Source organism: Coturnix japonica, chromosome 1 (genome assembly GCF_054131305.1).
Source record: "Coturnix japonica strain WE chromosome 1, WE-NBRP24, whole genome shotgun sequence".
Lineage (NCBI taxonomy): Eukaryota > Metazoa > Chordata > Aves > Galliformes > Phasianidae > Coturnix > Coturnix japonica.
The window spans coordinates 175,221,928-175,248,700 of NC_140663.1; the positions used below are offsets into that span (position 1 = coordinate 175,221,928).

The following is a 26,773-nucleotide window of genomic DNA, read 5'->3' on the forward strand; positions in this document are numbered from 1 at the left end:
GTAGCGCCACATGGAAACACGCGGTGCAATCGTACTGTTGTTCTTTGCTCGAGCTGGGAAGCGTGTGCGTTTAACAGCTGAGACTTTTGATGATGCAGGTGAGGAGTAGGACTGGAATACTTTGATCAGATCCTTCATTAGACCTGGTGGCCCGTACGAGGATTGACCTTCATCAGTTGTTTCTGATACTATTACGGGATCATTGCAATTAGTTGATGGAAACAATTTCTTGCACATTTCATCTACTCGGTTTTCTAGCCGTGAGATGGCAGAAACTGCGGCATGCAGTTGGGGGAGCTGCTGATCGGTGGTTTGAAGCATTATAATCAGCTCAACAACTCGGGGCCATCTGTCCACGAACCCTTTAGAACCTGTTACCAATGACTGTGCCATTCTCTCTGGTGCTGTACTTGTGATTTTCTGCCACATGTCAGGATCGGCCCTTACTCTCTCAGGGTCAAGTTCGCTTGGATCAGGGCTGTACAACATTTTTGCCATGGCCAATTCCCTCAAGCGCTGAATACCTTTTTGGACGGTATTCCAACTATCAAATTTAGGCTTCAAAGCATCCTTATAGGGGTACCTTTCTCTCACGGCTTCTAACAGCCGCAACCAGAGAGTGGCAGCTCCATCCGAACATCTGCTAATCCCTCTGTCGATACCTGCATCTTGGGCAATGCTTCCTAGTTGGCGAGCTTCATTACCATCTAGAGACAAGCTGTTGGCCCCGTTGTCCCAGCAGCGAAGCAACCAAGCAAGGATACCTTCATCTTGACGCCGTGTGAACTCCTTTCTTGAGCCTTGGATTTCAGTCAGCTTCAGAGGTCGACAATAGGTGATTTCCTCCTCATCATCAGTCTCTTCTTCATGCCTCTTGGTTTTTGCCTTTGCTTTTTTCGGTACTGCTCCATGCCCGGCACCTGGGTCTTCTGCAGCCCCCCCCTGTGCTTCTCCTTCTTTTCGTTCTAGACGCATGGACACCCGTTTCCATTTCTTGCCTTCCACAGGGGCAACTGATATTGCTACTGATGCCTCCTGTGACTGATCAGAATTAACTTGGGCTTGAATCTCAGATCGGAAACTCTCTCTCTCCAGAATAGTATGATACAAAGCACGGTATGCATAAGCCAAACCCCACATAAGGTTTACCTCCTTAGATCTCTGACCCAAATACTCACTTAATTTCTTAGGGTCCCTTAGGTGTTCAAGAGTGAAATCCCATGACACTGCGGGTCCCCATGCTTCTAAGACTTTTCCTAAACCTTTCCATATTCCCTGCCAGTCATCATTCTCTGGTTCTGGAGGGGACTTCCGCATAGAACGAATGCATAGGAACATATATGCATGCATTGATAGTGATAACATGAGTGCAAGTATGAACCCTATCTCAGTTATTGAAAAGCGTGTGGAAATCTGAGAGTACAACCCAAATAAAAAGGGTTTTTTTAGCCTGTACAATGAATTAAACATGGTGGTGTTTGTAAAATTACCTGTTCCATCTGGGATGCAAGTATTTGTAAAATTGCCTGTTCCATCTGGGATGCAAGTGTTTGTAAGATTCACAATTCCATCTGAGGTGTAGATGCCAAAATTCTGACCATACCACATCTCGTAAAAGTACCAGGCAGGTGTCTCCATCAGTATCCACCTTATTAGGCTATATATCTGCACAATTCCACAACACCAAATTATGGTGTTAATAGTTGACCAATACTTTAAGAAGATCATAATTGCTTTCAATCCCTTAAACAGAGCAACTGGGATGAAGAGTGGATTCATAGCTGGCAGGCTCTGTAAAAGTCAGAGCTAGCTAGCTTTGCTCTAAGGGAGAAAGAAATCCCTTTGTTTTCTACACAAAAGTTAGATAGCAATGCTGAGAATGTGCAGCAGCCCTTAATGTTGACAATTTGTCTGGTATTTCAAGGTCACGTTCTCTGTGAGTAGCTACGGAAAGATAACACTCCCAACACTCCCGTAACGAAGCTCTTTAAGAGCAAAGAGAGAGTTGTTCTAAAAGCTAAAAAGCTCTATGCCCGCATTCTCCACCAAAAAATCTGTCACGGGTTACTTAGATTTACCTACGCCCGTGACAGGGGAAGCCACCCCACGCCCCCCCCCCCGGGGCCTGGAAAGGAGGGGGAAAAGGGGAGTGGGATAAAACAGCGACAATCTAAGGAGGAAAAACTTATTTTACTAAATATGATATCGAAATACAAGATAACACAATATAATATAATTAAGGCTAACAAAATCGAACGAAACAGAGAGAGAGAGAGTCTCCGAAAACCGAGAGGCCTACTGTGAACTCTAGGCGACACGGCTGGAACGCTTCCCACTCTCCGAGAAGTTCGAGAGAAGAAGGAGGGCACTCCAGCCTGGGAACGAGATTATATAGAGTCCTGGTCCCGTGACTTATTGTTACTCCTGTTGTTCTCTGGGATATGTAGTCTTCTTCTGTGGACTGCACATTCAACAGAAGTATCCATACTTGACATGATGTTATGATGTGGAATACTGATAGCAAAATTACAAAATTACAAAACCATGACAAGTTCTATTCCTACTAATTCATGTTAAAATAATTAGGAAGAAGTCATTAAGATTTCAGTTGCGTTACAGGCAAGTGCTTAATATTTGAGCAATCACACTCAACCAAAACAAAACCGTTGCAAATTGGGAAAGTCTTTCATCTTATCTTTTGTCTGTCAGTGCTAATTGGCTCCCTTTCTTTAAAGAATAAAAATGAAACATAAGGGGTTCCAGCTGCACGTGCTCCATGTATTGACTGCTAACCACTAGAACTTGGGAGAGGATTTATAGATTTTAGCACCCTCCAATCCACCACTTTCATTAAAGGTTTGTCTTGGCAAGAGAAGCTGGTAGAATTGTGGTGAAAGTGAGGAACATGTGCAAGCAACATGTGCTGAATGCTGCCTTGTTCTTGCTTTGGGTTTTGCACCTACTCCAACAGTAATTGTGACTAAGTTGTCTTATTGATACTCCACCTTTTGGATGATGTGACAGTAATGTCTCAATGGTAAAGAGTGAAAACCCAGTGCTCTCCTTCAGAACACACCTTTGGAACTGGTGCCTGTGTATTGCATGTAGCTTAGGCATGCAAAAGGGAAAAGGTCTTGCTCATTCATGCTAAGAATATCTCTATCAAACTCACTGAACGTACTTTGCGTGAGAGTGAGATTGAAACTGCACTCTCAGCATCAAACTGCTCCAGACATATATATGCCTGCAAAGTTTGTGGGCAATAATACCTTCCAGAGCCTTTTTCCTTCTGCTTGTTTCCTTGCCCTGGATAACACACAATTTCTATGTGCAGTATTTCCCTGAGATTTCGAGGACATTAAGGAAGGGACTGTCTCTTTACTTAGAGAAGGGACCTTGCTTTTAAGCACATCTCTAGTCAGAAAACATAACAGGGCAAGAGACAAGGGATCAGATGTCACAGACCAGGCAGTCTGAGATCAGGTGGGGCTCATCGCGGAGCCAGGATTTCAGTCTGTGGCTGCAAGCGTGTGGCCTAGCTCAGACAGTGTGATGTCAGCTCTTCCCAGCTCATTTCCTTCACCTTCCCCTCAGATCAATCTGCTTTTGCAGAAACCCTGTGCATATAACAAATGTTCCACAAACCATCCAGCTGCAAAACTGCATCTCTTGGATCATAAAAATACCTTCCAAAATTGTCAGGGAGATATTTTCTCAGATGGAAAGGCACAGCGGTGCATCTGCGTACTCTGGAGGTAGTAAATAGGCAGGTCAACAGACTGTTCAGCCTGGAGAGGAGAAGACTTATTGGGGATATTATCAGTGTGTTATAAATAAAAGCAGGGGAGTCAAGTGAATGGAGCCAGGCTCTTTACAGCAATGCCCAGCAGCAGAACAAGGGACACTGGGCACAGACTGAAACACAACACCTTCTATATGAACACAAGGAGAAATTTCTTTTCTTTGAGAGTGGCAGAGGCTGGAACAGGCTGCCCTGAGAGTCTGTGGAGTCTCCTTCTCTGAAGATAATTCAGAATCTGCCTGGATGCTTTCCTGTGTAACCTGCTCCGGGGAACTTGCTTTAGCAGGGGTTGGACTGGGCGATCTCCAGAGGCCCCTTCCAACACCTGCAATTCTATGTAACTGTGATTCTGAATGCAATGGCTTCCTTGATAGCGAGGTCTTCTAAAAATTACCTTGGAATCCTCGAGAGCGTTCAGACTAAAATTATCAGGGCAGCACATAGTGTTAGACATCCTTTATTTCTACTCTTAGTCTTGTTCCCAATTTAGCAGGTAGTGTGAGATGTGTCTCTGAGCCTTGCTGGGCCAGCCAACCAGCCTGTAAAACAGAGATAACATTTACTTGCCTTCCTTACTGGTTACAACATCATTTATTAAATACTATTTGTTAAGCATTTTCAAAATCAAATAGAGAATTATTGCTATTACTGTTTCTATTATGTATTTTGATGGCTTTCAGAATGCTTTCTAAATAGAGCTCTCTTCTCGTCAGCTTTTCCACAGTGCAGTTTTCACGTGATTGAGTCACTGTGTTTTAAGAAGTTGAAGTTTTTAAGCAAAATGTATTTTCCCCTGAACTCCAGCAACAGGCTGCATGCATTGCCAATCCAAGGCACTGCACACTGATATAGGACCATCCAGCCCATCTGTGTTTGTCATTCTGATTTAGAGAAAATCTCCCCTGGCACAACTTGAGGTCATTCACTCCTGGTTTACATCCCTGTCACTGAGTCCTGAAACTCTTAGCACCGAGTGACATGAGCTGTAACCACGTGGTTATTACAGAGATGGTCTCTAACAGTGAAAGTCTGATTCTACTTCAGTCCCATTTCTTAGTCTGTTCATGAAGTCATTTCTGCTCCTCCTAGCTCAGCTCTCTGATAACTTCAAGGCTTACATGTGTTTTTAGACTAATTATTGTGACTCTGACATTTTTCAGATAACAAGGCATGAAGATAAAATGCCATCTCCAAACCACTCTGTTGTATTCATGATTCCTCTGTAATGCAGACTGTGGGAACAAAGTTTCAGCACTGGATTATAAGCCATACTTTCAAATAGAACCTTAAATTTGATCAAATTTATAGCTTGTAAAGTCTATGAATCACATGGTTGTTGGCATGGAGCTAATAAAATGACAGGAAAGATTTCAGCATGACTTTCACAGAATCAGAATCACAGAATGACCCGGGTTGGAAGGGACCTCAAGGATCATGTAGTTCCAACACCCCTGCCTAGCAGGGCCACCAAACATGTGCGACTTTGTCAATTGACTTTGCCAATGTCACGTTCAGCAACTCTGTTAGTGGCTCTCATAGAATGTCCAAGCACATAGGCCTTCCAGAGCAGAGATGAGAAAGAGCTACAGTTTTCTGTGCTTTGGGGTTGGGATTTTTTGTGAGCCTGTTTTGGAGGCAAATAGAGAATTTCAGCCTTTATCCTTCCTCTCCAGAGCCTTTTAAGGAAAATGGAACAATATGACTGTACAATAAGTACAATTTTTTTAGAGTGATGAAAAAAAGACATCAGAGATCAGGAACAAAACCAGAATCAAAAGCATCTCATTCTTTTGATCCCAAGACAGCTTTATTTCCTGGTAAATTTAATTTCAGTAAGGGAAGCCAGGACGAGGGTGTTTTCAGTTTAGGTTTTTCTGTTTGGTTTTAGCTATAGATCTTGTTCAGTTCATCAGGGGAACTTCAGAGCTGCACCCGGTGACTCTGGGAAGAACAGCTCACGAGCAACAGTCCTGCGTTCTCTGCATCTCTGTGTTTTCACAGCTGCTGGAGCTAACATGGAGGCAGCACTCCACCTTCTTCATGCTGTTTCACGGATGCAAGGAGGCAAGGCTGTTTCCCTTTACCAGAGTTACCATCCCTGACCAAGGCTTGGTTATAGCCAAGAATCACTCACAAAGAAGCAAAATGGAGGTGTTTCCAAATAAAAACACTTTCCCACTTGCATAAAAGCGTGGGCACCATTTGTAATGTTTGTTTCTTCCCTCCCATTGCCCCTTTTAGTGCCCAGATTCACCCAGCAAGAGTTTCACCCTCATAGCTGAAGTGCTTGCCAGATGCTAACTGACTGTTAAAAACGCTTTCATTAAAGTAGAAATACTGCACAGCTTTGCTGGCAAGGAGCTGCAAGTTGCTCGTTAGGCTCTACAATCCAAGCTCTGTCAGGCTGGGAAGCGGATGTCCCCACTTGAGTGGTAGAATAAACATGTCTTCAGGTTTCCAAAAAGCTTTCCACTCCCTCCTATGGACTCAATTTAATATACTTTCCTGAATAACTTTGTCTTTTCATATCCGTGTTTACTAAGTGGCACCTCAATCTATTGTCTATCAGAAAAAAAATGGACAACGCACCCTTTGTTGCTACTCTGGGGTTTTTGCAGCAGACCCAAAAGCTTAATGATTAATTAAAAATGATAATTTGGGGGACTTTTTTCACCTACTTTAACTCCTTGTAATTACGAGGTGCTGGATTTGGGCTGTCAGAGTGCTTATGGACCTGCTTCTTATGCACAAAATAGTGCATCAGCACACAGCTCTGAAGCACTTGAGCAGCTCCACTGAAGCTGGGGAGCCCTCCCCAAACTTGTAGACCATCAGACAACAGCACCAAGCACCTCAAGTAGGAAGGAGGGAAGAGAAAACTAGAAAACCTTCTATGCCTGAATTACATAACTGAGGAGAATAAACAACAATAAAAAACAACCAAAGAAGCAAAACCAGAAGGTCTTCAAATCATGCTGACATCCTTTCTTTTCTCAGTTTGAGTACTTCCTCTTCCTCTTGTTTGAGTACTCACATAATAGATATATCCTGTGGTGCTCCACTAAATCGCCCTCTGACAGGGCATGAATTTTAAATATAGCACAAAAGAAACAGAAAACAACTCAAAAACTCCATCCTACCACCTTTACATCAAGGGGAAGAATGTTTCCCTTGCTGAGATAACATCCTTTCAGACAGTTCTGGCGGGCTGTCTGCTCACCCAATATAATGTTCTCCAGCACTAACTCAAACAGAAAAGCCACTTAGCTGGGGGTAGCAGAGGATGAAGTTGCAGACTGTAATTGGACCACAGGCACTGGCTTATCTACTCTGCCTTAAACGATTAAGAGTCAAAAAGGATATGTGTATGAGTGCTGAGTACTGGGCACAGGGACAGCTTTCTGGTCTCCGTTTCTTCCTTGTGCCTAGTACAGCGCAGTCCATGACTGGGTTCCACATGTTCCCTGGGTTGCATTAGGTATTAGTCAGGTCAGCAGTGGATGCCAAGACAGTTTATATGCTGGCATGTCAGAGAAACTTCTTTCCAAGTAGTTTATTTCATTGTGCAAATGAATCCAATCTGCGACTATAGCTGACAAATACTCCAAGAAAAAGGCAAATTAGTATATATGGTCAAATAACTCTAGAAAACCGATAACAAAGATAAACATTTGTCTGAAAAAAAAGGGATAGGGATGTTTTTATTCACAAGGGAACAACACACAAAGTAGCCAAGTTAGTTGTCTTGCCTCTGCCATTTGCTCTTACCCAACAAAAGCTTCTTCAAGCTGTAAATTCTGTATTTGTAGAATGTAGATGATGGTGTTTCTGTGGCCAAGAGGGACGATTGTTTTTTTCCTTCAAACATGTTTACTTGCAGGATGTTGCTTACGCTAACTTTGCATTCCATCTCTTCCAACAGCTTTGATCTCGTTACCATTGGTGGGATCTCCATTATCCTGCACTTTGAGCGGGCTCCCTTCATCACCCAAGAGCACACACTGTGGTTGCCGTGGGATCGTTTCTTTGTCATGGAGACCATCGTCATGAGACACGAAGAGAACGAGATCCCGAGCTGTGACCTCAGTAACTTTGCTCGACCCAACCCTGTGGTCTCACCATCTCCACTGACGGCTTTTGCAAGTTCCTGCTCGGAGAAAGGTCCTATCGTTCCCGAAATCCAGGTATGAGCTTGAGAGAACATCATCTAGTTCTTTTCTCAATTTCTTTTGCCTATTTGAGCACTTTTGCTGAGTGAAAAGTTGGGTTTTTAACTGAATGAACCTTCCTCTGTAAAATACTTGCTGTGTTGAAATGTATGGGTTAGCAGAATTCAAGTTTTCCTCTGTTAGACATGTTATTCCTTGGGTCCTAGATGCCAGTATTCGATGTATCCTGGGTATTGCTTTTAGTGACAAACAGTAGCCTGCCAAGGTAGAAATAATAACAAGCATAGCAACAAACTGTGTGCTTACTGCTTGACTCCACTGAGGTTTCAGTAGCGTTAATGAGGAAAGAAGTCACTTCACGTCTCCTAATTGTAGGAACACCAGGTACTGAACCAGGTACTGAATAAATGAAGCTAGTCATCTCATTACCTTTCCCTCTGGACCAAATCCTGTGAACCTTTCTCACACTTATTTCCAATTAGAGTCTCTGAGTTTCTCCCAGCTTAATTACTACATAAGTCCCATGTCTTGCATTGTCCATCAAATTGCAAATTCTTGGTTTGATTTTCACATCTCTTTTTCTCAATCCAACAAGAACTCTGAAAAGCAATGTTCAGTGCACCTTCGAAGCAAATATCTGATTCAGTGAAAGTACAATCATGAATTCACTCAACCTCACTCATTATTTGGTGGGATACTTGTTAGATTGTGTTAATTATATCTATTGAACTCAGACATTTTAAAACTCCTCTTCAATAAGGATGCATCTGTCTATTGACTGTGAAAGCAGCCAGGAATGTAGATCATAAGCAATGGTTCAATACAAATTCCTGACTATAAATATGTAGTGCCATTTGAAACATGCTGCAAATTTCATGCATTATCTCCAGCTGCCAATCCACAGTGATTCCCCTATGAGTGTCCTGCATTAGATCTGCTAAACCATGTGAGTGTCACAGATAACTTGGACATCCTGAGTGGCTCTGGACACCTGTAGTTATGGAATCAAATTAAGTGACATTCGTTTTGAGATGAAGGCATCTAAATCAGGTGTTCACCTGCAGTCATCTAGATGTGTGCTAGATGTCCACACTCCCATTAAGCCTGACAGAAATCTAATCAATACTGTCATCAGAGCCTACAGATCAATTACTCTGACCATCTTGAAAATATCTGGTTCCCACTGACAATATTGGTTAGATCTCTGCTGTAATCAGTGCTTAGTTGCCTGTCTCTTATACACACACTTGTATGTCAAATGGATTTAGATGCCTTAAACTGAAATTGAATCCCACTCCTAAGTTACCAGGGCAAGACCCTCCTTCAGAAGAGCCCACCTCTGCTTGCTGCCAATGGGGAGATTTGGAAGAACAGCTTAGAGGATTCTCCTCAATTTAAGGTTCCAGTGTTTGTGTAAGATGAATCCCATAACACATGGTGAATAATACTTTACCCACATACCAAATAATTTATCCAAAATCCATAAAACTGTGTTCATCCTGAAATATTGGCAGTTGAAGGTAACAGAGTTTGTCATATGAGAGAAACTCCCATTACAACAGTGTCCTTACTGTACTTCAGTTCATTAATGGAACACTTTTTGTTCTTGTTCTGGGTATACATACATTATAAAATAACTTAGCTGTAAGTTTCTGCAGCTGCATTTTATAATGCACACTCCCCAGTAGAAAAATGTTAAGTATAATAGAAGAGTGTATTGCTAGAAGGAGTTAATAAGCCAATGCAGGGCTGGGAAAAGGATTCTGACAAGCTAAAGAAGTGGGCTGGCAGGATCTTATGAGATTCAAGAAATAAATGCAGTGCTCTCTACATGGATACATTCAAAAGACTAAGTAATTCATTTTTAATGTGTTTGATTCAGATGTCTCAACACAGATTTGGTGTCATTTAGGGTGCCCTGAAGGGTCAGACCTCCAAGTGTAGTTTCAGAGGGACAAGGATCTCGAAAAGGCTCATGTCAGATCTTTTATCCCCTTGCAGAGGTTTTGGATATCTCAAAGGCACTACATGCCTGTGTTACAGTCCCTGAATCAGGCTCTAAATGGTTTCCTTTCTCAGATTCCTTCTCAACATTGTATTGAATTCATTTAAAAAAAAAAAAAAAAAAAAAAAGAAAGAAAAAAAAAGGCCAAATTGTAGCTTGGTCTATTGGCAAAATGAATTTTGGTGCATTCAGAGCATTTTAAAGCTTGTTTTCACCTCCCACCAGTGGCCTACTGGATTATCCTCCCACCCATGCAGGCTTTGTTGCTAGTTTAGTACTGCTTACGAACTACAAATGTATTCTGAGCAATCCAAATTACCCACTGAACCAACTCTTCAAGCAGGCGCCTTTAAAGACAGTCCCTTACATTGGTACCTCTGTGCTGACCCTTTCTCTGAAGTGGCAGACGGCAGAGACAGATCGTGACAGAGATAAATAATTACTTTTAGCAGGAATTTGAAGCAGAGATTGCAAATAGTACCTCAGTGACAATTATTTCTGCCTGGCTTTTTCCTAACGGGGTTACATATAAAGACAGATTTGATACAAGGGACCACCTTTACAGCAGCTTGGCTCAGCTGGTCTCTGGTTGATCCTGGTCCCAGCCCAGCTCGTTGCTGAGCTCATAAAATACCTTTTAAAATTCCTAGGTTTTCCCAGTTCTGTCATTTTTCACCCTCCTAAACACTGAGATATGTAAATTGAAAAGGCTGCATTAGAGAAAGTAAATATTTATGAGCATAGTGGAACAGCACTTTAACTTTTGGATGCGTCCTTTGGTCAAGTGCTGCAAGCTCAGAGACTGTAAGTTACCACTTGAAGAAGTGTTAGGCCTTGGGTAATAGCTTAGAAGAGGTCTTTTTCAGGGGACAGATTGCATCTGTCGTCCTTTATAGCTCTAACTTTAAGAGATGAAGCAACGGTAAGAGATGAACAACTTGTCACATCAGGGAAGTTTACTGCTCCCATGTAGGAGTAGAGTGTAGAAAGCACAGATGTGGCTTGGAGGACACCAGCACAGCTGTGATCCCTTCATGATGGAAGCATCTCTTGACCCACCTGCCTCCCAACCTCCGTGCCCTTGGTATAATGAAAGCTGAATATCGCTGGGGAGGTATTTTTATGGCTCATTTGGGGTCCAGCACATGAAATATTGCAGAAGTGATGCAGGAGAGCACAGAGCTAGTTCTGACCTTCTGACACATCCCATTATCAGCTCAAGTTTTCAGACTCGCTGCTGAGATTCTATCTTCATCTTTCAAACTTTGCTAAAGGCTGCTGCACTGTGCTGAAAATGTCCAGTGCTTACACAAGGAGGAAGTTTTCAGGAAGGGAAAAACTAATTTCACTTACCCAAAGAATTAAGGAAGAAATGCTCCTTTTTTTAATCAGTATTTTGCAGGGTCTCCCATGCAGCATGGTGTTGGAAATTGCCTTCCAGAAAATGCCTCTGCATTTCACTAGCTAAAAATAAAATAAATATATTAAAAAAGGAGTTTTAGGACCTCATTATACAGGTAAATTACCTGAAAATCTCATATTTACTGAGTCTTCTCCATTTTTGAAGCAGATAAAAATTGCCCTACTGTTTCTCCAGTTCTTCTACTGGGACAACTGACTGTCCCAATCAGCCTGAATCACAGAATCATAAAGTCAAAGAATCATAGAATCATTAAGGTTAGAAAGAACCACCAAGATCACCTAGTCCAACCATCAACCCATGGCCACTGTGCCCACTAAAACCACATCCCCCAGTGCCACATCTACACAGTTCTTGAACACCTCTAGGGATGGTGACTCTACCACCTCCCTGGGATGCCCCTAGTAACACACTCAGAAATACCCCTACTGCATGGCTAGAGGAGAAAACAAAGCAACTCACATAGAATACTGATGAATTTGGAAAAGAAGAGGGAGGGATAATGTTAGCGAGGGGAAAGAGGTTCACTGTGGTAGGTCAGGTCAAGAGCTTCATGGCACAGCTAAGGATAGAATTTTAAGCAAGCACCAGGGTACATAGGAGCAAACATGAGGGCTGATAAAGGACCAGGGCACAGGATAAAAAGAGAAAAGAGTTATATGGGGCAAGGAGCAGTTACAGAGAGAAATGGGTGAAGGGGGAGCACTGAGACATGGGTGAGCCAGAGTAGGAGGAGGATGGGAGTACAGTTAGTGACATGGAAAAATGACAAATTACCATCAGGACCAGGAAGCATCTGTGAGGATACAAGCCAAATAGGACTTGATATTTTAGTGTGATGAAAGGCCAAGAGGCAAAGATTAGAATAATAGAATTGTAGAGTGGCTTAGAATGGAAGAGATCTTAAAGATCAATGAGATCCAAGCAGGCAGGGTTGTCAGCCACTAAATCAGGCTTCCCATAGGCACCTGTTGAAACCTACCTACCTAAACCTAATATGTTGTGTTGAGGGACATGGTCTAGTAGGAGCTATTAGTAATAGACGAACAGTTGGACAGAATGATCTTTTAGGTCTTTTCCAACTTTGGTGATTCTATGATTCTATGATTCTACCAAGACATCAGAGAAAATCAAAGCTATGGACTGGAATCCTTTCATACACCAACCTCCTTTCACCTTTAGGAGTCCATGTACTCCTTTTAGCAGAGAGTCCCATTGTAAATACTGACTTAAACCTGGTACTTTCCACTGCTAATCTCCCGCACAATTGAGATGGAGAAAGAGGAGTTTTCCTGGCTTTCACAACTAACTCAATAAATTACATATATGATTTCATAATTGATGCCTACTGGGTGTACGTTTTTTAGACAGGACTACCAGAGCGTTTATAAAGGTGTGTTTGATTAATTACATCTTTGCTGCCATTTCCTGTCTGCTCGCTGCTGATTTAACACCTCCCGGATTGTTTTTCCACAGGCTCTACAAGAGGAGATTAACGTTTCCGGTAGTAAAATAAAAGTGAGTTACCTGAGCAGTCGCACGGCTGGCTACAAATCAGTCCTGAGGATCAGCATGACCCACCCCACCATCCCCTTCAACCTCATGAAGGTCCACCTCATGGTGGCCGTCGAGGGACGCCTCTTCAGAAAGTGGTTTGCAGCTGCTCCAGACCTGTCCTATTATTTCATCTGGGATAAGACAGATGTCTACAGCCAAAAGGTGTATGGGCTTTCAGAAGCCTTTGGTAAGTGACCCCAGAGCTTGTGTTTCTTTTTAGAAGCCACTAAGTGGCAACGCAGAAGGCTTGTTGCAAATCAATACAGTCCAACTGCTAACACATAAAATGGTCCCTGCTGGTTCACTGCTGTTTCCTTGGAGAGGATAGGGCCCAGCTGTTCAGGCAGCACGCATTTTCCCAGCAGATGAATACTTATCTATTCTCTGGCTCTTGTCCCAGCACATACATCCTGAGCTGCTGCTATCATATCCATACAGAAGGAATGAACTGGGACTAGAGGCATTTGGCTATTTCTCACCTACAGCTGAAAGCTGTCAGCACTTCTTTGAAATGAATCCCTAGAATGGAGTCCTAATCTCTTCCCCTCCTTTTGCCTGACCTTCAGGATTACCCTCATCTCATAGTTTCCCTTTTGTTACCTTTTTAAGAGCATCATCCCAGGCTGGGATGTTCTCTTTTGTGCTTTGTGCAGTCGGTTACGTCTGCAAAACACTGTCAGAGGCTTCATATCAGAGGACAGACAGGCTCTGCATACTCAACATGTTACATAGGACCATAGAATTATAGAATGGTTTGGGTTGGAAGGGACCTCAGAGATCATCTAGCTCCAACCCTCCTGCCATGGGCAGACTTGCCAACCACTAAATCATAACTAGATCAGTTTGCCTAGGGTCTCATCCAACCTGGTCATGAACACCTCCACGGACAGGACGTTGACAACTTCTCTGGACAGAATGTTCCAGCATCTCATCACTCACTCAGTGGAAAATTCCCCTGACATCTAATGTATGATGTTACCATGGAGGTGTTTTGAGTGTGTAGTGAATAGAGCTTCTCTGAAGTTTTCCTTCCTATCTGGTGAACACCCAGAGGAAATACAGTCAAATATTTTCAGTTAGAACAGCCCTTTCAGGATGGTGAAGCAGAGCTATTAACAAGATGGGAGAGATCTTTAATAAATGGAGCTCTTTTTGGCAGAAGGATGGTGCCCTGATTCCTCATAGCCTCACAGAAGATATGTCTCTTTCTCATCTAAGAGGGAGAGGGTGTTCATTTCTTATACTCAGTCACTAAACTTAGCGGTTTTGAGCAGGCTGAGGGATGCAACTTGTTGAACCTTACACCATCTGGATCCCAGAATGAGAACTGTTCCTTCATAGCATGTACTGAAGTACTATGTTTACCTGCTCTTTATGATGCTAGATGAGCAGGTGATCCCAGCATACTACATGATGCAGCTCTGCAGCCCCAGGGTACTCAGAACATCAGCACTCAGGCTTCTAATGCTTCCATCCACTAGCACAGTGGAAAATATCAAGCCTTCATTTCCTGAACTACATCTCCCCCTATGTGATCTTTCAAAGGGCTGTGTTTGCTTGGGGGTACTGAGTTCACTTACAGCTCAGCACTGTTTTGGAGATCAGACTTTTTTTTTTTTTAACTGGCAAAAAATTAGCCATGTAATTGCTAAAAACTTACAGTTTTGCTCCATTTCAGCCATTAGTGCTGGAATGATAAGGTAGGGCAGGAGAAAATCAGGCCAATAAAATGGGATCTTGATACTTCTGAGAAAACCATAAAGGAGCCATTATATCAAAAACATGATTCTTCTACCAACATCATTTTACTCCTAAATATCTCCAACTATGTGTAGCAGGGTTATGAAAGACTCTGAATAGACATCATAACAAACAAAACCCTGTTCTTCCATGTACCTTGTTGACATTATCAATGACCACAAGTCAGCCTCATCTAAAACTGATGTCCATTCATTGCCCATTGCTTCATTTGTGTAGGTCTTTACTCTTAAAGTAAGGCCATGATTTTCAGCAAACTCCTGACATGCAGTCTTATGTTAAATATGGCTCCCATTTTGGTATCCAGCATTGCTTTACATTCTAGAATAGTCGTTGTTTTAAGATAAGTCTTCAAAACAGTGCCTTTTAAGTATTTAGCACATTTGTCCAACACCTACAACTCCATTGACCTTTTTAAATGCAGATGGCCTTTAAAGTGGGAAACACTGCAAGTTCACATTATGATGATGGCATTTTAAATGAAATAGGCAGTTGCATATAGAATGTTCCTATCCAACTCAGCTGAAATTCTGAATGTGCAGACTGTACATTTTCAGGTTACTGATCTGGAGGGGCTCTTTTGTTTCTCCCTTGCTCACAGTTTCCGTGGGTTATGAGTATGAGTCATGTCCTGACTTGATCCTGTGGGAGAAGAGGACGGCTGTGCTTCAAGGTTATGAAATTGATGCTTCCAAGCTTGGAGGATGGTCCCTGGACAAACACCATGCCCTCAACATACAAAGTGGTAGGTTGGCTGTAGCACATAACCAAGGAACACTGCGGTGTGGCAAGGCCCAGTTGCTTATCAATAAGAATTCAATTAAAAGAAAAGGGGATAAATGTGACTAACATGAGAATTTTATCCTCTTTTCTTCCAACAAATAGTTTATGGAACCTACATCTAGAAGCAATTTGGTGAGTGTAATCCAAAAGAAGTTGATAGTAGTGAAACAGATGAATACCCATTAAATACATAGGCAGCCCTAACTTTGTATTGTCTTTAAAATAGTGATTAGCAAGGATAATAATCCTAAAACAAAGAGAGTTTATTTGGGTTGGACCTACCAGTGATTGTAAGTCCACCCAGCTACGTCTTTCAGTGTGGAAGTGGACTTGCAGAAGTGAGAAGCTTCATGGGCTACAAGGGAAAATGGAAGACTCCAGAGTCCTTGAAGGGAGCTGAGAACAGCAGCAGGGAGACCTGAAACGTTATCAGAATGCCATCAAAAGATGGAAGCACTGTCTGTCTCTGAGTGGTAGCAGTGATATGGGAGCAAATATCTAAATTCAGCCCACACCGTGGCTGAAAACACTATGCTTATAGTGAATAGATGCTGAGCTCCTCCGAGCTTTGTAGATGAAATATTCCTCTAGAGAATGCACTGTGGCTTTCTTGTCTCTCGTCTTTTCTTGAGCTACATTATTTATTTATTTGTTTTTTTACCTGGTAGCCTGCAAATTACAGGGCAAAGAGGGACAGAAATAGGAAGTGAAAATTCATGAGATGCTGGAAAGTGTATTTCATTCATGTATGCATTTACCTTGTGAGGAATATAATGGGCCTGTAAAAAAAAGTGCTTGCTTCAGATAAGGTGGCCTTCCTTATAGCCATCACTAAATAGTACTACAAAATGTCACTTTTTTTTAGTAGTAAAACTAAAGATAAAGATAAAAACTTCCAGCAGTGCTGTGTATTATCCCTGTGATTCCCAGTTTCTTAATTTTGTTATTACTGTTCTCTCGTTAGGTATCTTGCATAAAGGAAATGGAGAAAACCAGTTTATTTCCCAGCAGCCGCCTGTAATTGGAAGCATTATGGGCAATGGCCGTAGACGTAGCATTTCTTGTCCAAGCTGCAATGGTCTTGCAGATGGGAACAAACTCCTGGCTCCTGTTGCCCTAACATGTGGATCTGATGGAAGTCTTTATGTCGGAGATTTCAACTACATCCGAAGAATCTTTCCCTCTGGCAATGTCACCAACATACTGGAACTAAGGTACGTTGTGCTGCATGAGGCTGTTATAATTATGCAGTTAAGTTCTGCACAGTCTTGCATACCCAAAAGGAAAATAAGAAGTTGTAATAGAAAACACAGAAAGAATGGAAAAGAGGGAAAAAAAAACCTGTCCAGATTTGCCTCTTCTGCAGCTATGTTAATTTTGACTTACACCAGAGAAAATTTGGCCGAGGAGGTTCATCACATACTAAAAATATTGTCACATTTTTGTGCTGCTAAATCAAACTGTGTTAATGTCTCCCATTTGGTCTACTTGTAGGCCAGTGGGAATTCTTAAAATTAACAACCAGCCTCCGGGATAACCCAGACTTGGAAGGACACAGCAGTGATGACAGTGCATAGAGGTTAATCAGGATAGATGATCATTCATACTTAAGACAGGATGATCACCTAGGGAGTCACAAACCTGAGGATTTTCTGGTTGTTTTGAAGGGACAAACACATATTGGTTCCCTCTAGTCTCTGTCTGAACAGCTGTTATAGGATGAAGATATAGAGGGAACATCTTAGAGTAACTGAAGCGTTTCCTTTAACCTCAAAATAACAAAGGAAAACAATATATCAGGAGTGACTTTGGAGGCCTGTTAAAGAGTAACCACTAAAAATAATGAAGGGGAAAGAACATTACAGATTTATCACAAGTTCTGAGGAAATTAAATAGATTGTGACTGGAGCTGAAATTTCATATTGACTTCAGTAGTAATATTTTTCATTTGTAGCATTTCTATAACCATATATAAGATTTCAAAGCACCAGAGCCTGCTTCTGGACTCTTCATGTGGCCAGAGTAGACTCACTCCAGGAGTGTCACTGGTCTACTTGGAGGACATGACCTGAGAGCTCAGTATTAAGGTTTCATCGTAGGACTGTTAGCACTCCCATCTAGCTCTTAAGATCTGGTCAGAAAGAGAATTTCCCAGAAAGCAAGAAACCCTGCTATACTCTGTTTTCACATCCTCACTTCTGGGAACAAAAGTAAGGCCCTGATTCTGCAAGGAGTGCCACGTGGAGCAGAGCAGCAGGATCACATGCAGCAGTGCTTTGTATTACCATTTGTTCCACAAAGCTGCAGGTGAAGAATAGGATCTGCAGCAGTACTGGTTCCTATGATCCATTTAGTCCCTCGTTAAGAAGCACACCACAGTCATTAGGTCCACAAGGCCTTGCTGAAAGCTTGATTTGGCACATAGAGCTGTAGACTGTGGTGTATGAGAACAAGATCCAGACAGCTGTCACAAGGTTGGCACATGCAGAATAGGTGCCCTGTGCTGCCCACACAAAGATGACAGAATCAGGAGTTGTTGGAAATGGAAGCCCACAATGACATGTTAGAGAGGGCTGGAGTTCCTTTTGAGTAAATAAGCAAAGAGCTGATGTATTCTATTCATTTATGTGATAGACAAATACAGAATATATCTCATATTCATAAGGTGAGGAAGTGGGATAAATCTTCTGTGCTGATCCACATTAAATAATACAGCATTATTCTAGAACCAGAACGTTATTTTAATGACCAAAGGTGAGATTTCCAGAAGATCCTAAGTGATTTGGGGCCTAAATCCCATTGCAACTCATTGGGATTAATATCTCATTCCCAGAAGTACAATTTGGAAAACCCAATCTCTGTTTCATTGTCAGTGGAAATACCAGACCCGGTGGAGGTTTTTACAGTCTTTCCTGATTGGGAAAGAGAAAATTGGGAGCCTTCACAGAGTGGCCTTGCTGACTTTTGCGTAGAGCCACAAAGTTAAATTTACTCCAGATTTAAATCTGCTGGAACGATTGCTGCTTCATCTGTGCAAACACTTAGGTTACTGGATCTAATAAACGTTTCTTCACTCTGGTGTGCTATAAAGTACATGGGTTCAGATGCAGGCTGACTAAAAACTATGGAGGAAAGCCATTGCTTTTGGACTAAATACAATTTGCTTGTGCCTTCTCAAATCAGCATCTCTGTAGAGATTAACACCCTCAGTGTTTGGATTTAGGCTGGTTTTGGGTTTTTTTTTTATTTTTTATTTTTCCTTTTTGTTTTTTTTTTAATTTATTTATTTTTTTAGTGTAGTGTTCTGTTGCAGAGAGGAAAGCAAATGCATTGTGGGTCACAGACAACTGCAGCTTGTATGTAACCAGACCCATGAAAAATGACCATCTCAGCATTATTTCAGTCCTCTGGGACGGAGTTTGTGTGGTTATGGCGATGAACTGCCACCCACAATGGTGCAACTGGGAAGTTACCTTTGTAAATCACAACATATTGCTTTGAGTGCTAGTGAAAAAACGCTGTGCAGATATCAACATTCACATTTATTTAGCTGTGTGTGATAAAGTCTGCCTGGCCCTATCTTTTACATTAAGTGGATAACTCCAAGCAGGTGAGATCCCACTTCCTTTGTGATATGCAGTGATACATAAGTGAGCTCTCTGACAAGTAATATCCAATATAAAATATATCAGTGTCATGCCAGCTAAGTCTTTATTTATTATTGCATTGTATGATACAGTTACTGTCAAGTTTTCAATCTGCTAATAATGCTTCGAATTGAGCCGCTAACACCTCATTCTTTCTTCTATTCCCTGCTTTCCTGTCTTCTGTCAGAAATAAAGATTTCAGACATAGGTAAGCCAACCAGTAGAGAATTCTTACGCTGCTCCCTGTCTTGTTGCATGTTGTTACACAGTGAGCCACGAGTGCCATTTCCAGATGATTCAATAGGAAATGAAGCTGCTGTGATTAAAACTGGCGTAGGTGATCAGTCATCAGAATGGGGAGCCATTAATCACAGAGCAGAATCGCGCAGACTTCGGCATGATCTGTTGCAGTTGCAGACAGAGGAAATATGGAGACAAGAGGAGTGTCTATAGGAGGAGGCTGAAAGAAAAGCGGGTGGGAATTTACCAAGAAAAAAAAGTGAAGAGAGGGCAGCTACAGGACACAGGTTGCTTGAAGAGGTTCGATGGAAAAATGATTCTCATATGGTGGAATGTCTTCTTTTTGAGTTCTGGGGAGAGGACAGACAAAATGAAAGGTCAGATGTATCTCAGCGTCACCCACTTAAGGAATAAGATTTTGTAAATGTTTGTCAATTAGAACTCTCCATAGGGAGCATCTTGTGAAAGTGCACGAGGCTTAGCTGGGAGGTAGTGCGACTCAGAACCTTAGCCAGGAAGTGCAATAAAAAAGGAAGTAACGACAAGTAAACAACATGAAAGAGAAACTCCTCAGTTGTCTTTGTCACTAAGAGTATTTGTCACTTGGGTTCACTGGAGTTGCAGTGAGTTTGATCCAATCAGTTTCACTCAGCCTCCTGTCATTGTTTGCGTTCGCAAGGACTTCTCTAGCTCTGACAAGTTTCCCATCCTTCTCCCCAGATGATTTCTAAATTAGAAGGCTAGGCTGTGGAATTGGGATTTTTGGGGTTTTGTTTTCTGTTTGCATTTGGGAACTTCTTATTTATTTATTTATTTATTTATTGCTACGTGCTTTTTATTTACTGTTCTTTTGGCTTTATAGAGGCTGTGCAAATCCAGAAATGTTCATTTTATCTGCATGCCTGGAAATGCAATGGAGTAGAAAGTGTTTTTTTGTCTTATTGCCAAAACATTAATGAAAGACTGATTTTCTCTTCTATAATGAACTGGCCCAAAGCTTCTATTAGTTTGGCTGCAAGGCTGGTACTCAAGACCTTTGCACCAACTGTCTTCATCAGGCTGAGTTCCAGCCCCCAGCTCCTCTTACACATAATTTGAAGGCAATAGAAAAACTCATTTCTCTTTGGAACAGCCAGGTTGTATCCTTAATGACCTAGAAATACGTAGCCACTAAAGTGCACCTGTTTTGACAGTGAAGGACAGCAGCTGAATAGCTGTTGCAAGAAGTGTTGTTCTGTATGAAGGCAATAACTGAGCCAAGATATATGGGCTGGCCACAAATGCTGCAGATGCCACCAGAGCTTTATGAATTTGGCAGGGCTTCAATTTAGGCAATTCCTACAAAATAAGCAGTTAAATAAAAACAAGAGAAGATATTCCCACTTCACTACAGTCCAAAGGTGACGGATAAGGGTGGAGGAGAGGAGGAGCCCTAGGTAAAATATACCCATCTGAAGCTGCATTAAGAGAGTCATCCACATGAGTTAGCAGCTGTTCCATGTCATTTTGCCCTAACAGTTCTTGTTAGGAAGCCTCTTCATTCCTGAGCCACCACAAAATGAGCGGGTGTAGTCTCAGCTACAGCTGCAGTGCTCTGAGCTCCATAAGGTTCTAAGCTTGACATCATTGGCAGGCAGTAGTTGCAGAGAGAGAGGTTCAGTTATGTGAATCTCAGTGGTTTGGAAAAGCTGCAGTCCATATGCAAAAATTTCCTCATTTCAGAGAGAAAAGATTTCCTCCCAGTTATGTCACCTGCTGTGATCTTGCTCTCCGAAGGCTCCACAGCTACCATCCAAGAGGCTTAGCTCTACAGTGCAACATGGGTTGCTGAGATCTAACTCTGTTTAACAGCCAAAAAGGCTGTCGGCCAACATGGAAATGTCAACAAACCCAAAAAGCATCACCAAATAGTGATCCCTCCCAATTTTACACCCATCTGTCATTTGATGATAGATGAATATGAACTTACTCCCACATGTCTGTGTATATGGACCTGTCTTGATGGGCCAATAGAAGCTAATGGCTTTTTCCAAGCCTGGCATTAATAATTTGCTGTTTATTAGTGTTATCTTCTCTCTGCAGGAACATGGAGGGCAGTGAAGCATTTTTGTCTAGCAAATATGTAGATATATTCCTCCATTCTTCTTTCCATTTGTACCACAAAGAGACAATTGCCACAATTAGTTGCAAAAAGAAATGTCTGAGAAAACTGCCCTAGGATCAAATCAAAAGTCCTTCGCAGTTTGTGGGTTGGCTTATGGCATCGCTATGAAGTTTTATTATCCAGTCTGTGACGCTAGAAGAGCTTTGGGCATCACACACCAACTGAAAACACTAAAAGGCCAAGTGTAAATTCAGCTCACTGCTCTGTGTGGCCTCCTTATGTGCTAATCTATTGAATGTCACCCAGGGAGAAAAAAAAAAAAGCCCAATACCTCACACAGGCTGTAATAAAATCCTCTGTTTGTGAGCTGCAGGGTGCTGAGCATGGAGCCATGGAAACAGCCCCATGGAACAAAAATTCTTGACTTCAGGAATTCAGTTGTTCTTTAGTCACCAGCAAATGCATGTAGCCAGCAGGGCTCAGAGGGGAAGAGGGCAGCTAGCACAGAAAGTTTTACAGGGATGGTCTCATGTGCTGAAACAAAGAGATCAGACCCAGAGAAGCACCAGAGTTCTATTCACATTATCTGTTAGGGGTGACTACTGAACCCCAGTGGGAGCCACAGCCATACTGTTACCACTGACAGAAGTTGTCCTTTATAGGAGCTGTTAGATGGCCTTGTGTTTGAAAGAAAAAAAAAGACACAGTTCATCTTGTAACATAATGGTTATAAATGTCAGATGAATCATACCTAAAAATTTGCCTTTTCTCTCTATTGACATTAAGGCAGCCACTTCATATGTAAGTATCTGCCATGTAGACATGTGAAGCTCAGTTAGATGAATCCCTGGCTTTGAACAGAAGTCAATGAACTAGAAGATGCAGACTGAAATTATATGTAACCTACTGAAGTCAGGAACCATCTCCCTTTTACCAACATTGTTTTTTAGTCTGACTTCCCATGCTGGAGCAGGAGGTTCCCTCCTCAAGCTCTGTGCCCAAGGGAGTAATGATGGCCTGTGGATCTATCGTAGCGCTATAGAAACAATCTAGATGAGTGCAATGTGTCTGCCTGTCCACCCAGTGTTCTTATCACTCTGAATCTTGTAAGCTACATTGAGAGCTCCCCAGAGAATGCTGGCACTATCCTGTCCTAATGAGCAGGAAAAAAAAACAAGTGGACAAGGCAGTTGTATGGGAAAGCCAATATGCAGGCCAAACCAACTGAGATCCCTGTGAACTTCAGAGATTTCCCCATGCTATCACAGCACATCAAGCATATAGGCAAGCCATATCACCTTCCTTTCACTTTGGAGTGCCAGACTTCTGCTTACGAGGCTGTCCTGGTTCCCAATGACTACACCATCGTGCTTGCTATTACACACTAAGAGCCTGGATTTGGTAGGGATCAGCCCAGCCCATCCTTTCAACATGGTTTTGTTGCTTCAGGGAATTAAGCTATTGATACAGTGCTCAAAGTTTCTTCTAAAAAAAAAAGCCTTAATAGGAGGAAGAACAATCTGAATTGGAAATCAGCTCTTTCCCCTCAGCCCATTCCTAGTGGTGGCACTCTCAGTATGGGGGATAAATACTCCTAAGACTACAAATACTGTAACTGATTGTCTTTTGAATAGTGGAAAATCTTGTCTTTTGTTTTGCTCCTTTATCTAACCGAGCAATGAGAGAAAGATGAAAGGAAAAGACAGAAATCTTCTCTGTTTTGCCCCAGGCAGATTTATTTCAGTTGTTTCTCAGTTCAGTCCAATTTGCCACTCAGATTTTCCTATTGATTGTGACTTTAAATAAAAAGCAAGGCCAGCAAATTCCCAGCTCCAGTGCTCATGCATTATCACAGATGAAGCAAAGCAAGTTGGGAACTTTTACAGGGTTTTTGTTTTGATTTGTTGGGTGTTTTTTATCCCCACAGTATTTTTACATGATGTTTATTCAACATCTGTCAATCTTTGATGAGATCTGAAGGATCTCAAAGTGTTCAACAAAATCTCCACTGTAGAACACTATGCAATTCATGTGAGAACAGAACATGACTCCTTCTCTGTAGTGAAAATGGGTGGCCAAAACCAGTGGGGTAAATTCCAGCTTGTTCATTTTTAACAGTCTGTGTTTTAGCATTCCTGCTCCACAGCACTCCACTGAACAAGCCATACAAGGGAGCCTTCCTATGCACAACTGCCCCATGCATGGAGCAGTGCGTAGGAGACTGTGATGAGCCTTGCCTGTAAACATGAGTCTATCCGATAAAAATGAACTAATGCTTCCTACTGCTCACACAGCTGAAAAGAGTTTCACAGAATCATAAAAACCACAGAACTGCAGAAGCTGGAAGGGACCTCTGGAGTTCTGCCACGAGCTGGTTAACTCCCCACCAGCTCAGGCTGCCCAGGACCCCATGCAACCTATCCTTGGGCACCTACAGGGATGGGGCACCCACAGCTCTCTGGGCAGCAGTGCCAGGGTCTCATCACCACCCTCTGAGTAGACATTTTTTTCCTAACATCCAACCTAAATTTCCCCTTTTTTAATATAAAGCCATCCCTCCCCACTCCCCCATCCTATTATTAGACCGTGTATGTTGAGAAGCTCGGCCATGTAAAAGAGAAGTTGTTTAATTTCACCTATCTGCAGATTGCCTGCTGTAGGACTCAGAGAGAGCTATCTGTGCTCTCCAGGCGAAGGTGATAAAGAATTGCAAAGTGCCATTAAAAATCTCCTCCTCTTGTCCACCTCCTGTGCAAAATAAAGATTACAAACAACACAAAAGCTGACTGACGTTCAGCTGAGCTTTGTTGGGACAGTCAGTGAACAATGCAAGGCCCTGATCAAAAGAAGTGATGGATTTCCATTGGGAACTTCCTCCACCAGGGCTGAAGCCACTTGCTTAGCGTGAGTGACATGCAGGTAAATGAAATAACACCCTACCAGCCTGCTGTCATTGGGAGGGAATACTGATGGAGACTCAACTGTCAGGCTGGAGCTGTCTTGAAGGTCAGAGTATTTTATTTAGCAAGAATCAGTGTCATTTGTGGAAGTGGAATCTGTTCAGACTTTAATAAGATAAATCACAGGGGATATTCTAGAATAAATCAGAAAGGTGCTTTTTTTTCCCCAAAGTACTAAGTAATTTGAATGAAGAATGCCTTCTTAAACCTGACAATAATTCAGTAATTTTTATGTGCCTGAAGAGGGGTTAATTTACCTAATGTGAAGGTTGAAGGAGAGAGGAAATTTCTTAATGTGAGGGACAGAGTCAACTGTGATTGACACTCAGCTTTCTAACAAGCTTCTCCTGGAACATTCCACAAGAGCACAACTCTGAACTATGACCTGTACATTTATTAGAAATTCTAGTTAGCTGATGAGTTTGGACATTTTTGAGATGTTCTGGAGAAAAGGAGAGACATTTCTGTACTTCTTCCAATTACTGCTTGGCCTTTCTTAGAAGGATGGAGTCCTGTTTTCAGGCAGCAGGTGCTGCAAGTTTCAGCTGTTGGTTTCAGGCTTAGAACAGATGCAGCTCAACACACACTGATAGTACACGTTCAAGAAAAGAAAGTCTTACCAAGCTTACAGATAGAATTCTTCAAAAGCAATTTCTTAAAATTGATCACATTGTGTTTAAATTAATCTGGTTGTTGCTTCTAGCCAATCCATCAAATACTTTTCTTAATGCAGATACTGGTTTATCATAGTTGAGTTGGAAGGGACCTCAAAGCTCTTCTAGTTCCAACCCCAGTGCACCAGGCAGGGTTGCCAACCACTAGATCAGTCATCAGATCAGATTGCCCAGGGCCTCATCCAACCTGGTCTTGGGTACCTCTAAAGTCATTATCCATTTTTTCAGGCTTGGGTTCATTTAATGTTTTGGCCATGGAGCTAAAAACAATATCTGTTTATCTGCTTACTCCATTTTCATAGCCACCCTTTCTTGTTTAACACAGGTGTTATGTTCAGATTCCTCAGCCCTTCTTCTGGTTCATGTTGTTATTTAGGGCAAAACATGACTCTCTGAGGGTCATTTGGTTTCTCCCTTCACCGAAGCCCAGCTGAATTCAGTGATGGCAAGCTCCTTATCTCCACAAATACAGGACAAGATTCTAGGGTCTTTGCTGAAGTCAGTGGGATATATATGCAAGAACACCAGCTAAGCCCCACTGGGGTGATCTTCACAATTATATCTTCAAGTGCTTTATATTTAGGTCTGCATTTGTGATTTTGTCCTGGGTTCTTCCTTGGGAGGGCAGATACGTGTGTTTTTTACTTTGTTATCTAGATCTAGCCTACTATACCTTCCCTTCACTGTCTGGCACTGATCTAACACCAGTTTCAGGGCTATGTTAAGTAAATTAAGCAATCCCAGGCACTGGAACTCAATCTGTAGTAGTTCCTGGCATGCATTTGTCTTGGTCCAGCAAGCCCTTTCCTTTTCAGTGCCAGAGAGCACTCCCAGGCACAGCAACTGGTCACAGATTGAGCTTGCTAACACACCTGTACTAAGATTTTCAAATACAGCACTGCTTCCCTTTCCTAGTGTGTCCACCCTGTGCATTTTTATTCTCTAATGTGCTTATATTGATTGTTGACGTAAGGAAGAAAACCATCCCGAAAAATAATAACGTCATGCCCTTGTTTTTCAGCCACAGCCCAGCTCATAAGTATTACTTGACCACAGATCCAATCACCGGCTCCATCTACCTCTCTGACACCAACAGCCGACGTATCTACAAAATCAAGTCAACCACCTCAGTGAAAGACATTGTGAAGAATTCAGAGGTCTTGGCTGGAACTGGAGACCAGTGCCTCCCATTTGATGATACCCGCTGTGGGGATGGAGGCAAAGGCACCGATGCTACCCTTACAAATCCCAGGGGTGAGACTACTTCTTCTCCACAGGCTTTTTATGGGATCTCTCTGAAAGTGGCTTGTTTTGTAATGCTGGAGGATAGGCCCCAGGATTTTGCAGGCGATCTCAAAGCAGTTCTCAAGCACGTGCTAAGGGCTTCCTTTTGGAAATAAAAATGTACGTCTTGCTCTCAGCCAGCCACTGTTGAGCGGCTGGGATTAGTGCCAAACCAGAGGCGTGTAGCAATGGGTAAATGCACAAAGGGCAATAGAATAAAACCACCCATCAATTTTATGCCCACTATAGCTATCCCTCCTCCTTATCAAATAACAGTGTTTGGTCCTTACCAATCTGGGTAAGATTCACTTATGTTCAGTTCGTTGAGGCTTTCTTGACATAAAAAATAAGCTCTGTAAACGTTGTTATA

The 26,773-nt window shown here is 42.2% G+C and overlaps 1 protein-coding gene across 22 annotated transcripts in view; it reads left to right on the plus strand.

Annotated features, from left to right (window-relative positions):
* The window catches only part of TENM4 (teneurin transmembrane protein 4), a 1,507,827-nt gene that overhangs the window by 1,421,820 nt on the left and 59,234 nt on the right, over window positions 1–26,773 (plus strand). For 20 of the 22 annotated variants that reach the window (XM_085509480.1, XM_032442260.2, XM_015852440.3 and 17 more), the window contains 6 exons: window positions 7,725–7,986; window positions 12,873–13,140; window positions 15,313–15,456; window positions 16,459–16,708; window positions 19,329–19,349; window positions 26,141–26,373. In XM_085509480.1, the coding sequence (XP_085365606.1) occupies window positions 7,725–7,986; window positions 12,873–13,140; window positions 15,313–15,456; window positions 16,459–16,708; window positions 19,329–19,349; window positions 26,141–26,373 (1,178 nt within the window). The remainder of the gene's footprint in view (window positions 1–7,724; window positions 7,987–12,872; window positions 13,141–15,312; window positions 15,457–16,458; window positions 16,709–19,328; window positions 19,350–26,140; window positions 26,374–26,773) is intronic. The other 2 variants (XM_085509413.1, XM_085509429.1) reach the window with 1 other exon arrangement.